Source organism: Zophobas morio, unplaced genomic scaffold (assembly GCF_036711695.1).
Source record: "Zophobas morio isolate AGI-343-1 ecotype UQ-CSIRO unplaced genomic scaffold, CSIRO_AGI_Zmor_V1 ptg000038l, whole genome shotgun sequence".
Taxonomy (NCBI): Eukaryota; Metazoa; Arthropoda; class Insecta; order Coleoptera; family Tenebrionidae; genus Zophobas; species Zophobas morio.
The window spans coordinates 2,431,222-2,444,909 of record NW_026972143.1 but is presented as its reverse complement, the minus strand read 5'-3'; the positions used below and the strand labels follow the sequence as shown (position 1 = coordinate 2,444,909).

The 13,688-nt window shown below is 31.8% G+C and overlaps 2 protein-coding genes across 5 annotated transcripts in view; one reads left to right on the top strand and one right to left on the bottom strand.

Annotated features, from left to right (window-relative positions):
- The window catches only part of Smr (Smrter), a 155,532-nt gene that overhangs the window by 125,736 nt on the left and 16,108 nt on the right, over positions 1-13,688 (top strand). For 3 of the 4 annotated variants that reach the window (XM_064070231.1, XM_064070229.1, XM_064070232.1), the window contains one exon: positions 4,848-4,978. In XM_064070231.1, the coding sequence (XP_063926301.1) occupies positions 4,848-4,978 (131 nt within the window). The remainder of the gene's footprint in view (positions 1-4,847; positions 4,979-13,688) is intronic. The other variant, XM_064070230.1, reaches the window with a different exon arrangement.
- LOC135139890 (zinc finger and BTB domain-containing protein 8A.2) lies at positions 5,045-7,979 on the bottom strand. The gene is made up of 2 exons (XM_064070249.1): positions 7,715-7,979; positions 5,045-6,063 (listed from the first exon to the last, which is right to left on the bottom strand). Exons 1-2 carry the CDS (start codon positions 7,926-7,928, stop codon positions 5,102-5,104), a joined length of 1,176 nt encoding a protein of 391 aa, XP_063926319.1. The 5' UTR covers positions 7,929-7,979; the 3' UTR covers positions 5,045-5,101.

Here is a 13,688-nt window from a genome sequence, read left to right as displayed (position 1 = left end):
TAATCGGCTTTTTTATTTTCTCATTTTTCGATTTCTCGACTTTTCAATATTTCCACCATTTTTCAGTTTTTTATTCTTCAATTTTTCAGGTTTTCGTTTTTCAATTTTTCGATTTTTCGCGTTCTCGACTTTTCAATTTTCGATGTTACAGTTTTAGGATTTTTTAGATTTTCGATTTTTCACTTTTTTTCCATTTTTCAATTTTTTTATTTCAGTTTTGGGATTTTTCAGTATTTTGGTTCTTCAATTTTTCGATTTCTGAGCTCTTCGATTTCTCTATTTTTCCATTTTTCCTTGGGTATTTTAATTTTTCAATTTTTAGAATTGTTTATTTTTCGATTTATAAAATTGTTGGTTTTCGAATATTTTTGAATAAAATTATGGACAAAATTTCCCAATGTTGGGAATTTTTTATTTTTTGGCTTTTTATTTCTCGTTTTTTCAACTTTCGGTTACTCAATTTTTCGATATTTTAGGGTTGGCATTTTTCAAATTTTTGATTTCTCCATTTCTCAATTTCCTCATTTTCCGATTTCAATTGCGTCATTTTTCGATTTTTAAATTTCTCGATTAATCGATTTTTTGTTTTTCACTTTTGGATTTCTCAAATTTTCAATGTTACAATTTTTCGATTTTTCAACATCGATTTTTTGACTTTTCGGGTTCTCGATTTTTCAGTTTTCGATGAAACAGTTTTAGGAGTTTTCAATTTTTTGGTTGCTTCAATTTTCCCTCCATTTTTCAATTTTTTGAAATTCCAGTTTTGGAATTTTTCAATATTTTGGTTCTTCAGTTTTTCAATTTTTCAATTTTTCGATGTGTATTTTCATTTTTCAATTTTAGTTTTTCTAATTTCTCGATTTTCTGATTTTTAAGTTTTTTGAAATTTCGACTTTTTAAATTTTCGATTTTTCGGCTTTTTGATTTTCCGTTTTTTCAACTTTCGATTACTCAGTTTTTCCGATATTACAATTTTTCGATTTCTTAATTTCCTCATTTTTCCATTTATTAATTTCTTCATTTTTCGATTTCTCGATTTCTTCATTTTCTAATTTCTCAATTTCCTCATTTTTCGATTTCTCTATTTCCTCATTTTTGGATTTTCAGTTTTACAATTTTCCAGTTTTTCAACTCTATAAATTTTCGTTCTTTAAATTTCTCGATTAATCGATTTTTTGATTTTTCTATTTCTCGACTTTCCAATATTTCGGTTTTTCAATTTTTCGATTTTTCAGGTCTTTTATTTTTCAATTTTTCGACTTTGATTTTTCGACGTTCAGTTTCTCGATTTTTCAATTTTCGATGTTACAGTTCTAGGATTTTTTTATTTTTCGATTCTTCAATTTTTGGAGACTTTTCAATATTTTGATTCTTCAATTTTTCGATTTCTCGATTTTTTTGATTTTTCAGTTCTCATATTTCGATTTTTTTAATTTGTGATTTTTCCGAGTTTTGATGTTTTGATTTCTAGATCTTTCGATTTTTTCGACTTCTCGGTTTTCAATGTTTCGATTGTTTTGATTTTCGATTCATTAAATTTTTCGATTTTTGAATTTTTCCATTTTTCAGTACATATTTCGATTTTTCAATTTCTCAATCTACCGATGTTTCGATTTTTTGATTATTCAGGTTCTCATTTTTTAAAATTTTTCAGTTTATCGATTTTTTTTATTTTTCAATTTTCAACTTTCCGATTTTTCGATTTTGGTCTATTTCGATTTATTAATTTTTCGATTTTTGGATTTCTCGACATTTCGATTTCTTGATTTCTGAATCTTTTGATATTTCGCATTCTCGATGTTTCAATTTTTGAATTTTTCCAATTTTCGATTTCCTAATTTTTCGTCATTCCAGTTTTGGAATTTTTCAGCTCCTCGATTTTTAGTTATTCGATTCTTCAATTTCCCGAATTTTCAATTTTTGCGATTTTTAAAATTTCGGATTTTCGATTTCTCGATTTTTCGAATTTTTAGTTCTTCGATATTAGAATTTTTCGAATTATTAAATTTTAGATTTTTAAGCTTTTTTATGGTTCTATTTCTCGATCATTTGATTTATCGATTTCTCGGTTTTTGAATTTTTCGCGTTTTAAAATCTCTGATTTTTCAAATTGTCAATTTTACGGTTTTAAAATTTTTCGATTTATCGATTTTTTGATTTTTCCATTTCTCGATTTCTCGACTTGCAATATTACGAATTTTCAGTACAAATTTCATTCTTCAATTTTACAATTTTTCAGGTTTTTGTTTTTTCAATTTTTCGACTTTGGTTTTTCGACTCATGGGTTTCTCGATTTTTCAATTTTCGATCTTACAGTTTTAGGATTTTTCAAATTGTCGATTCTTCAATTTTTCCTCCATTTTTCACTTTTTTGAAATGTCAGTTTTGGGATTTTTCAATTTTCCGATTTCTCAATTTTTTACTTTTTCGACTTCAGTTTTAATTAATTTTTCAGTTTTTTGATGTGTCGATTTATAGATCTTTCGATTTTTCGTCATGTCGGGTTTTCAGTTTTCTATTTTTATTTAAATTTTTTTATTTTTCGATTATAAAATTTTTCGATTTCTGGATCTATCTAAATTTCGATGTTTCGTTTTTTGGATTGTTTAGTTTCTCAATTTTTTGACTGTTCAATTTATCGATTCTTTTATTTCAAATTTCTCTACTTTTAACTTTTCGATTTTCGCCTATTTCGATGTTTTCATTTTCGGATTGTTCAATTTTCAACTTGCCGATTTTTCGATTTTGGCCCATTTTGCATTCGACTTCTCGACGCTTCGATTTTACGATTTCTCGATCTTTTGATGTTTCGATTTCTCGGTTTCTCGATCTTTCGACTTTTCGATATTTGAATCTTTCAATTTTTCGAATTTTTGATGTCTGGATTTCTCTATTTTTCAATCCTTGCAGTTTTTTAAATATTATATTTTTCGATTTTTCAATTTTTCGATTTTACGTTTTTTTGACGTTTCGATTTCTTGACGTTTCGATTTCTTGACGTCTCTGTATTCGATTTTCAAAATTTTTCGACCTTTCGATTTTTAGATTTCTCTATTTTTCAAGTTTTCGATTTCTCAATTTTTCATCATTTCAATTTTTGGAACCCTTTTTTGATTTTTTCGCAATGTTTACAAAATATTAGTGCCTACTTGACTTTTTCAATTGAACACCGGAAACCATACCTATGTTGTAAGTCTTCTAAATCATACGAATGGGGATTTTTTACCGACTTTTGAATTTCTTACCTGAATCGGCGTGGGTTTCTATAACGTCACTATACCTAAATGAAAACTGTATAAATCCTAGAAGGCTGCGATTTTTAGTATTCAGTGAATTATTTTAATTCGGTGCGATCAAATCTAGATTTAAACGAAATATTTTTAATTTTTTTTTTTTTTCAAGTTTTCTATCTTTAATTTTTAGTAAAATTATTGAAAAATAGAACTTCTGGCTATTGTTGTCTCCAATAACGAAAAGTAATTCAGTGAAGTGAAGATTTGCATTTCTTAATTTTATGCAACTTTTTTTTTTTGTAACATTTGCAACCCAAAAAAATGTAATTAATCAACGATTGAAATTTGCAGCACTTTTTAAGTAGATTATTTTTATTGTAAAAAAATACGAATAACCACTATGTTTAATTTACATAAATGGATTGCTAATTTGGTGTTCGTTTCAATAAACCCAAAAAACTTGTGTTTGAAATACATCAGTTTTATTCAAAGAATTTCTAGTAAAGCCTATATTAACTACACATATCGTAAAAGCTCATTCGCAAATGCAAACCGTGATATAAAAAGTTCTGTTTTGGTTGATTAAAAGTGTGAAAAAAGCTGGAATTTTTATTGCGGGACTTATGGCTCAATACTTTTTTTGGTCTCTTGGTAATAAACTCACACAATTGAAAACTTGTTTTAATACAGAAGTCCGTAATACCCAGCTTTAATACAGTTCCAAAGATCACCCGATCACATGTTTTTTATAATTTTCATTTTGGTATTTTTTTTAATGAAGAAAAACATATTGATCAACTCTTTTATCTGATTTATTTGCAACATGAAATCTGAAAAATTCATACGCAAATGTACAGTTTTAATCAGATTTTTTTTGTCCGGCAGAGCCGCATTTTATGTCATTATCAATGATGCAATAAAGCTTCATGACCGATCGAATCGAATTAAAATTTATATTGCTGTTAAACGACCTTTTACGATTTAGTCATGTTTTTAATGAATAAAGTATCTTTATAATGTCGAAATTAGTTTTCATGCATCACGACCGGAACGCAATCCGTTAAACTGCACACACAAATTAAATGTAGCGTGTCGGGTAAAATCGCAAATTTCCATCAGTTTCGGGCTTGCACGTGTAAACGCTCTTCGGATTATTTATTTTTTTTTTTTTTCGATAACACAAATTCGCGGTTTGTATTCATTTTACTTAGTTTGATTGCGCGGAATTCATTTGTTTTTCGTTCAGCGAGCACAAACAATGCATTTTTTTCACCATAATACAACTAACACGCGCCGCAATTGTTTGCCGAACGAAGCTCCATCGCAATCAAACCCTCCATGGTTTTCCGGTATCGCGATTCCGTCCCAAAGTCAATTAAAACTCGTCAATTTACAAAATTGATATGTAAGTTTGTTCGATAATTGTGCAGTCAGCAGTAATACCAATTCCCACGGGGCAAGGAATCACTCCCCTAGATTGTAATGCAAATCGTGTTTGTCGGAGAATCAAACTGGATTCTAATCAGAAATATTACCCCCAGTGTTTAAGGAGAAGGGGATGATTGAAAGATGGAAACGAATTTTTTGTGAGTAATTTTGGTGTTTTTTTGACAGCAGCGACCAAAACATGACATCTTCCACAACGCCGGCCGCCATCACCGAAAGCAAGAAGAAGAAAGAACGGAGGAAAGACAAGGAGAACGCGAACGTGGAAACGAGCGACGAGGAGGCCACAGATATGCCAGGTTGGTAACACTGACTAGTTTTATTGAGTACATGATATGTTACATTGATTAGTAGAGTAAGGGGAAAACGTTTTGGTTTCGAGCCAACTCCGAGTCAAAATTTTCTCGGGTTTAGTTGAGCAATCAGGCGTCGGTGTTGACGGCTTCCACGTCAATCGCGCTGCCGCTGTCGCTGTTCTCCCTCTCGGGCACCATCTCGTTGTTCTTGTTATTGTTGTCGGCCATTTCTTCAGCGTGACACAACTTCCGGTGTTTGTGGACGAAATAGTAACTGGGGAATTTCGAGCCGCAGGTTTTACAAGGGTAGTACTGCACGTTCATATCCAGAAGCTTCACCTCGCGCTTGTTCTCCTTGGGGGCGGCGTTCTTCACGTCCAACGTCACCGGGTGCAGGTGTCTCCGGGCGTGCTTCTGGTAGCAATACTGCGATTTAAACGTATGATTACAATACACACAAGTAAACATTTCGCCCCCATTTTGGTTCTCGTCGCTCATTTGCTCGATATTCTCCGTCATCACCTTATTCATCACCGCGTTCTTGTTCACTTCTTGCATTTCATAGACTTCGTTCTGCTGCTGCTGCACACCGTAGTTTTTGTTGATGACTCTGTGGAATCGCACCGGTCCGTCGCAGCAAGCTATGTCCACGATGACCTTCTCCCCGTCCCCGCCCCGTTTCTTCTTCTTCTCCGCCTTCGTCGCTTTTTCCACCAACCCGCTCTCCGGCTCCTCCTTCGACGTCGACGCCCGAATCGTCTCCTTGTCGTTGTGCACCGCCTTGAAAGGCGTGGCTTCGGACTTGTGCAAGTGCGAGAAAACAGGCGCGAAGATCTGCTGAGTAGGCGGGGCCGCTTTGCGACTAGGGATGGGCTTAATAATAGAGGGGCGGGTCTCGAGCGACGGTTGGCTCTGCAACAGGAACGAGCGACAGATCTCGAGGGCTCGCGGCATGTGCAAGATGTGCGTAGCGAGCAAGATGTTGTAGATGTTGGTGAGGTTGAGGTCGAGGTAGCCGGTGTACATGAACGTGAGGAGGGACGAGAATTCGTCCACGTTGACGTTGGGGACGGCGATGGGGGTGGCGTCTGGAAAAAAAACGACGTTGTTTCGATATAATTGGATTTGTCCAGCAGTCGATAAATGCGTTATGAAATGAAAGTTTTATTAAATCATGTTTTTGGTGTTTGTATTGAAATAAAGTGGACTAATTACTTATGAAGTAATAATGTGACGTGGATCAATTTTTGATGACGGGCTCGTGATTTGGGTTTTTAATTCCGGTTTTAAACGGTTAAATAATTACGGGAATTTTATTAAATTGGATAGTTTACTTGGAAAGATGGTAATTTTGTTAATTGCTGCCATGTTTGTGATCAGGAACATGGAAATTGTATTGGCACGATTAGGTGGGTTGATCGTTGTCGGTGTTCCGAAAATTGGGGGTTTTAGGGCCAGGGCTAAGTATTTTTAGTGAGGTGCGATAGGTGGCGCTGAAGTTTGCAACGATAGCGCCATCTAGTTTAAGTTGTGTACGTCTTAACTTTTCATTGTAGCTTTTTAAGTCAGTTTTTTTAATAATTAGTATTTTAATGTTAATTTAATTTAATTAATTAATGTCTACAACAATATTATTTGCCTGTCATAATTTTTTTGCCAGAAATATACATCTAACAACGAATTCGTTAAAGTAGTTTGTATTTTTTCACTTTAAATTTTGCAAAAATATTTGAATTCAAAATTTTTGAATTTTTTTAAATTCATATTTTGATTTTTTAATTATTGTTACTATTTAAAAAGAATTCTTTCAGTCATATATTTAATTGTTTCTTTTTTGACGAAAATTTTGGAAATTTTTGTGTCACATTTTATTTTGTTGTTCCGGATGTGTTCCTAGTAAAAATTTGATCAAAAATGTTTACGCTTTGTTAATTTCACTAGGTTCGGAAACACCTTTTTTTTTCAAAATTTGTATATGTATATTTTTTTTTAATTCGTCGTAGTGTTTAATTTGCATTTTTTTGCTAGAGGAATATAATTTGTAACATTTCGTTGTTATACAAAATTCTTACAAATTAAAATTGTAAGGAATTAGGTCGTATTTTTTAAATTAATCAAATTAAATCAAGTCGAATTTGTCATCACTGTTGCCATTTATCTAATTTTTTACACAATTTTATACACAAATTTCCGCACATGCCTTAAGAGTTTAAAATTAGCTAACTTAAATTTTGAAAAATTAAATTTACTTTTAAGTTTTCAGAATCAATTAAATTAAATTATATGTAATGTAGACATGAATTTTAAGTTTTCTATCCTTTTTTGAATACAATTGTCAAAATTATTGCAAGAATTTGAATCATATCAAAGAACTGAAAAATCGAAAAATTAAAAATGTAAAAATTGAAAAATCATAAAACTCAAACCTCTGGAAATTGAGAAATCGAAAAATAAAAAAAAATCGAGAACTGAAAAAAAAGCATTTTAAATTTAAATTGTAAAACGTACAATTTTGATTTTTTAAAGAATTTTTTCCTAATTTTACAAAAAACAAAAATTCTAAATTTTTATTAAGACGAAATTTACGCAGGAACGTAATAAGGACTTAAAAAAAGTGAAATATAATTTAAATATAAAGTGGGGCATGCAGTTAATTAAATAAGTTTATTATTATTGTTAAAAAATGGAGAAAAAGTGTTTTTTGTGTGTTGGTTGAATAATTGGTCCGAAGCCTCGTACCTGTCTGGTTGAGCAAAGCCGCCTTAAAGAAGCCGCTGTGCGCCGAGAGTACGGCCCTGTGCGCCGAGAACTGCGTCATCCCGGGCCCCACTTGCAGCGTGACGTCCGGGGCGCCCGCCGAGTGTGCCGGGGCCGTGAGGTTGAGGGGCGCCGGAGGCAGGGCCGGAATTGGGCACGGGCCCAGCGACAGCCATGCCCGATACAGCGAGTACATGGCCCTCAGCCCCTCATCGACGAAAAAGCGAGTAGCCCGATGTTGCCTCAATCAAAGATCACGCAACACTGACAGATATCTTCATCAAATGTCAGTGCTTTATAACCATAATTCAAAATATTACCCTCTCCGTCGGCGGCGGCGGGGTGGGGGCAGGGCCGGCACGTACTCGTACTCCCTTCAACCCCTTTTCCATTCTTTGCGCATCAGCCGGGATCGCATCTGTAATCGCGTATAATTGTTTCGTTTTATTGGGGCGGTGGGGGCTGATTAGGGCGATAAGTCGCGGATTTTTTCGAGGGGCGGCGGCGGCGTATTGGCGGATCGCTTCAGACGTTATTAATTTATTCGTTAAATACACTTAATTATGAGTGGAACGCAGGCGCCGTGATAGGAGTTTTAATTAGAAGAAGCGGTTAATTGAATGATTACAAATTAATTGGAGTGTTGATAAAAATTGCAAGCTCGGTTGCGTCTTCCAAAAAGAGGAAAAAGGCTGGTAATTAACGGGAAACCGCAGGGGTGGGGGTTTTGGTTTTATTTTAGATGCATGGCGGTGGAAAGGGGTGAGTTTGGAATGAAAGCGAGCGATGGTGCGATTTTCGGAAACTAGGAATTTCGTCGGTTATTCAAGGGGTGGATTTTTATTATTTAAAGTTTATTGACGGTTCATTGTTGGAACAGTTGTTCTGGGGGAAGTACGTGCTTAAAATTTAACGAAAGTAGCAATTTTTAACGATAAAAATTTTAACTGGAAAGGTAGCTCGGTTATAATTTAATTTTGTAGTCTATGAATGTGCTAGAAAAAATACTCTGAAAGTCATTGTTCTGTGAAATACGCAAGATTTTTTTTTGTGGTTTTTTCTTAAATTAAAATGTGCTTTCAATTCTAAAATTAATTGAAATAGTGATTAATATGGTTAAAACAAAACACTTTGGTGACTTTTTCGTCAAAATCGATATGTTGGTAATGCATTTTTTACATATTTTACTTTATTTCGCAAGTGAAAACTCAAAGATCGTATTAACGTAGACATTTTATTATGTAAATTTCTCTAAGAACAAAGTTATAAGACCCTAGAGAAAGGGAAAAATATAACTTATTTTTAAAATCACGGGAAATCTAAATTTAACCAAATCCTAACTGATTTCATATCAAATATCTTTGAAATTGAAGATTGAGAAAAATTTTGAAAAATGAAATTTCGTGTACTGGATAATTCTCAGTTTTACGATTTGCTTAATTTAAAATTCTAAAATAAAAAGTCCGTCATATGACAGTCAAGGCAGTTTAGCCCAATGCACAATTATTGATGCTGGAATGTGGTCAGAATTAGTTCGCAGAAGTTTTATATCGCTACTTTTACACGTCAAGTTTTTAGATAATAAATTTTGTTAATTGATAGTTGCCAATATTTTTTAAAGTATTATTAGCTCATTTTAAATTCGAAATAAAATTTGCGGTTACATTGGGAAAACATTGTAAAAAATATAGTTAGTAAATAAATATAATAATTAAAAAAATTTTTTTTTTTTTGAAACTCAATCTACAACCTCCACTCTATTCCTACCCCGCTACAAATAGTAAAATTGCATGTCCATCGATTACGAGTTGCGTTTTCTTAATCGCCACGCTCTCTTCCATCAATAATTCACCACAAAATACCATTATTGGCCCTCGATACCGATCAACAATTTCATTATTGCTTCTATTACGTTATTACCGCATATTAATTTCGGTATTTTTCGATTAAAACCAATTAGAACGATGGCCGGCATGTGTACACGCACACATAAACACACAAAAACGAAAAATGTTTCGGGTTATTAACGTAAAATGTATACAATTTCATTTTGAATTATTTATTGAGGAGAGGAACGATCAATTTTCGAAACGGGACATTGTTTAATTAATCACGTTCGGAATTCGACAATTTCGGCGGTCGGATTGTGTGAAAGGGGCCGTCCCCGGCCGCCGGGACGGGGGGCGGCTTTCTATTAATGAAATAAAGTAGTCCGCAAACAGCGCCAGTTCATTTGGAAAAAGTAGCTGTAGGCATTTCATCTCGAAAGATAAACTCGCGATGTGCATATATACAAGAGATGGCTGGAGTTTTGTTGGGGAGGTAGATTAATATTGGAGCGCAAATAAGACGTCGTTAAAAATTTTATTAATATTTAAACGGTTTTGGTGCCGATGGAGGATCGCAAAATCGGTTCGAGTCGATTTCGGAAAAAATACGAAGACGGGAGGAGTTTGAACACTTGGACGGGGTGTTTGCGGACGTTTTGCCGCACGACCACTCGAGGTGGGTCGACAAACGAAAAAAAAGTACCGCATTTAACTAGATTAATTTAACTTTAAACTAATTTTGTAATGGAAACTGTACTAGAAATTGCAAAGTTAATAAAAAAAATTGTCATTCAACTGGAGACCAAACCTGAGTATTGTGTAATTAAATACGAAGTGTAAAACAGTCACATTTATCTCTATTGAACTAGGAACTTTAAAGTAAAATTTAATAATGCTATAGAGAATCGTAGAAATAATGTTTCTATCATAATTTAAAAAGTGATTTTTAGCACTATAATTGTAAAGAAAATACAGTATGTCTCATAATTTTGGCACTTGTGGAAGAAAATGCATTAAAAAAATATATATTAATATTATTAACGAAAATCCACAAACTCGACGTTTTTGTATTTTTTATGTGCTTGCCACTCTTGTGTATAAAAGTTCTATAACATGTTTAACGTTTTTTATTCGTAATTAAAATTATTTAATTATTTATACTTATTGATTATGCTGCCTTTATAATAAGCGCGTAACATGAGAAAATTGTAGAAATAATGTTTATAATTATAAAAAAATATACAGTGTGTCTCATAATTTGTGGCATATGGGAAGAAAGATGGCCAATTTTAAGAAAGTATATATTTTCACAAATAATATTAACGACAATCTTCAACTCGACATTTTTGTATTTTTTTATATGCTTGTCGCCCTTGTGAATAACAATTCTATAACATTTTTAACATTTTTTAATCGTCATTGAAGTTATTAATTACTTATAATTACGAAAATATTTATCTCTTATTTTTTTTTCGACTGGATTTCGATCCAACATAAATACTGTCGAAACCGCAGCCAAAATTGAATATCACCTCATAATATTACCTGAACTTGTTTTTTGATTATGTTTTTGGTACGAGATAAATCTTGTATAAATGAATTTGGAGCTAATTTTAAGTCGGATTGTGATGCAGTGCCTAAATTAATTCCCAAATTAGGAAAAAAGACACATTTTAATTTTATTTTGTACATTTTATACTTGTACCTTGTAGCAATTCTGTCTGTGTCCTTAGTGATCTCGAACAAATGGTTAACTCGGCTAGCGCCTCGTCAAAAAAAATTTCATTCTCTTTTGGTGAAACATCATTTCCAAGATCAATTAGACAAATAAATATTCCGAATTATATCACTTTTAAATATTTTTTCAAGGCCTTGTTTTTATTGTTATAAAATCAAACCTGAATATTGTATAATTAAATACTAAGCGTAAAACAAAGCAGTTCATATTTATTTCGGTTCAACTAGGAACTTTGAAGTAAAATTTGATTATGCTGCTTTTATAATAATTATGTAACATGAGAAAATCCTAGAAATTAATAATGTTTTCATTATAATTTAAGAATTGATTTTTAACGCTATAATTGTAAAAAAATATACAGTGTGTCTCATAATTTATGGCATATGGGAAGAAAGATGACCACTTTTAAGAAAGCATATATTTTTACAAATAATATTAACGAAAATCTACAACTCGACATTTTTGTATTTTTTTATGTGCTTGTCACCCTTGTGAATAACAATTCTATAACATTTTTAACATTTTTTAATCGTCATTCAAGTTAATTAAATACTTATAATTACGAAAATATTTATCTCTTATTTTATTTCGACTGGATTTCGATCCAACATAAATACTGTCGAAACCGCAGCCAATATTGAATATCAACTCATAATATTACCTGAACTTGTTTTTTGATAATGCTTCAGGTACGAGATAAATCCTGTATAAATAAATTTGGAGTTAATTTTAAGTCCGATTGTGATGCATTGCCTAAATTAATTCCTAAATTAGGAAAAAAAGACACATTTTAATTTTATTTTGTAAATTTTATACTTGTACCTTATAACAATTCTGTCTGCGTCCTTAGTGATCTCGAAAAATTGGTTAACTCGGTTAGCGTCTCGTCAAAAAAAAATTCATTCTCTTTTGGTGAAACATCATTTTCAAGATTAATTAGACCAATAAATATTCCGAATTTTATCACTTTTAAATATTTTTTCAAGGCCTTGTGTTTATTGCTAGAAAATCAAACCTGAATATTGTATAATTAAATACTAAGCGTAAAACAAAACAGTTCATATTTATTTCGGTTCATCTAGAAACTTCGAAGTAAAATTTGATTATGCTGCTTTTATAATAAACATGTAACATGAGAAAATCGTAGAAATTAATAATGTTTTCATTATAATTTAAGAATTGATTTTTAACGCTATAATTGTAAAAAAATATACAGTGTGTCTCATAATTTGTGTCACATGGGAAGAAAGATGGCCACTTTTAAGAAAGTATATATTTTCACAAATAATATTAACGAAAATCTTCAACTCGACATTTTTGTGTTTTTTATATGCTTGTCACCCTTGTGAATAACAATTCTATAACATTTTTAACATTTTTTAATCGTCATTGAAGTTAATTAATTAGTTATAATTACGAAAATATTTATCTCTTTTTTTTTTCGACTGGATTTCGATCTAACATAAATACTGTCGAAACCTCAAGCCATAATTGAATATCACCTCATAATATCGCCTGAACTTGTTTTTTGATTATGCTGTAGGTACGAGATAAATCCTGTATAAATAAATTTGGAGTTAATTTAAGTCCGATTGTGATGCAGTGCCTAAATTTATTCCTAAATTAGGAAAAAAAGACACATTTTAATTTTATTTTGTAAATTTTATACTTGTACCTTATAATAATTCTGTCTGTGTGCTTAGTGATCTCGAACAATTGGTTAACTCGGCCGGCGCCTCGTCAAAAAAAATCATTCTCTTTTGGTGAAACGTCATTTCCAAGATTAATTAGACAAATAAATATTCCGAATTATATCACTTTTTAATATTTTTTCAAGGCCTTGTTTTTATTGCTATAAAATCAAACCTGAATATTGGATAATTAAATACTAAGCGTAAAACAAAACAGTTCATATTTATTTCGGTTCATCTAGAAACTTTGAAGTAAAATTTAATTATGCTGCTTTTATAATAAGCATGCAACATGAGAAAATCGTAGAAATTAATAATGTTTTCATTATAATTTAAGAATTGATTTTTAAACTTACGGAAATTTTTAAGGGAAAACATGATGTTAAGATTTATTTTTAATAGATCATTATTCAGAGCGAGAGTTTTATTTGTGGGACATTCTGTATTATATTGAAAAGTGAGTATTGATTACGTCCAGACAACCTTCACGTGTAAATGAAAAAATACTAGAAATATTTCGTGAAAAAAAAGCTCGAATCTTCAAATTTAACATTTACAGTGGGACATTTATATTTTGAGTTTCAATTTAGTTATAATATTACCTAATTATTTTATATCTCATCAGCCTGTTTCGAAAGGGAGGGTCTAAATAGAGAACTTTCATTAAAATAATTAAAAATATGTACATCAATGGGCCA

What these genes read in the sequence shown, in the direction of transcription:
- LOC135139890 (XM_064070249.1), bottom strand. Translation starts at nt 7,928, where the DNA reads ATGTACTCGCTGTATCGGGCATGGCTGTCGCTGGGCCCGTGCCCAATT. An exon ending in GGCTTTGCTCAACCAGACAG is followed by an intron (nt 6,064 to 7,714) that starts GTACGAGGCTTC and finishes TTTTTTTTCCAG; the next exon opens with ACGCCACCCCCATCGCCGTC.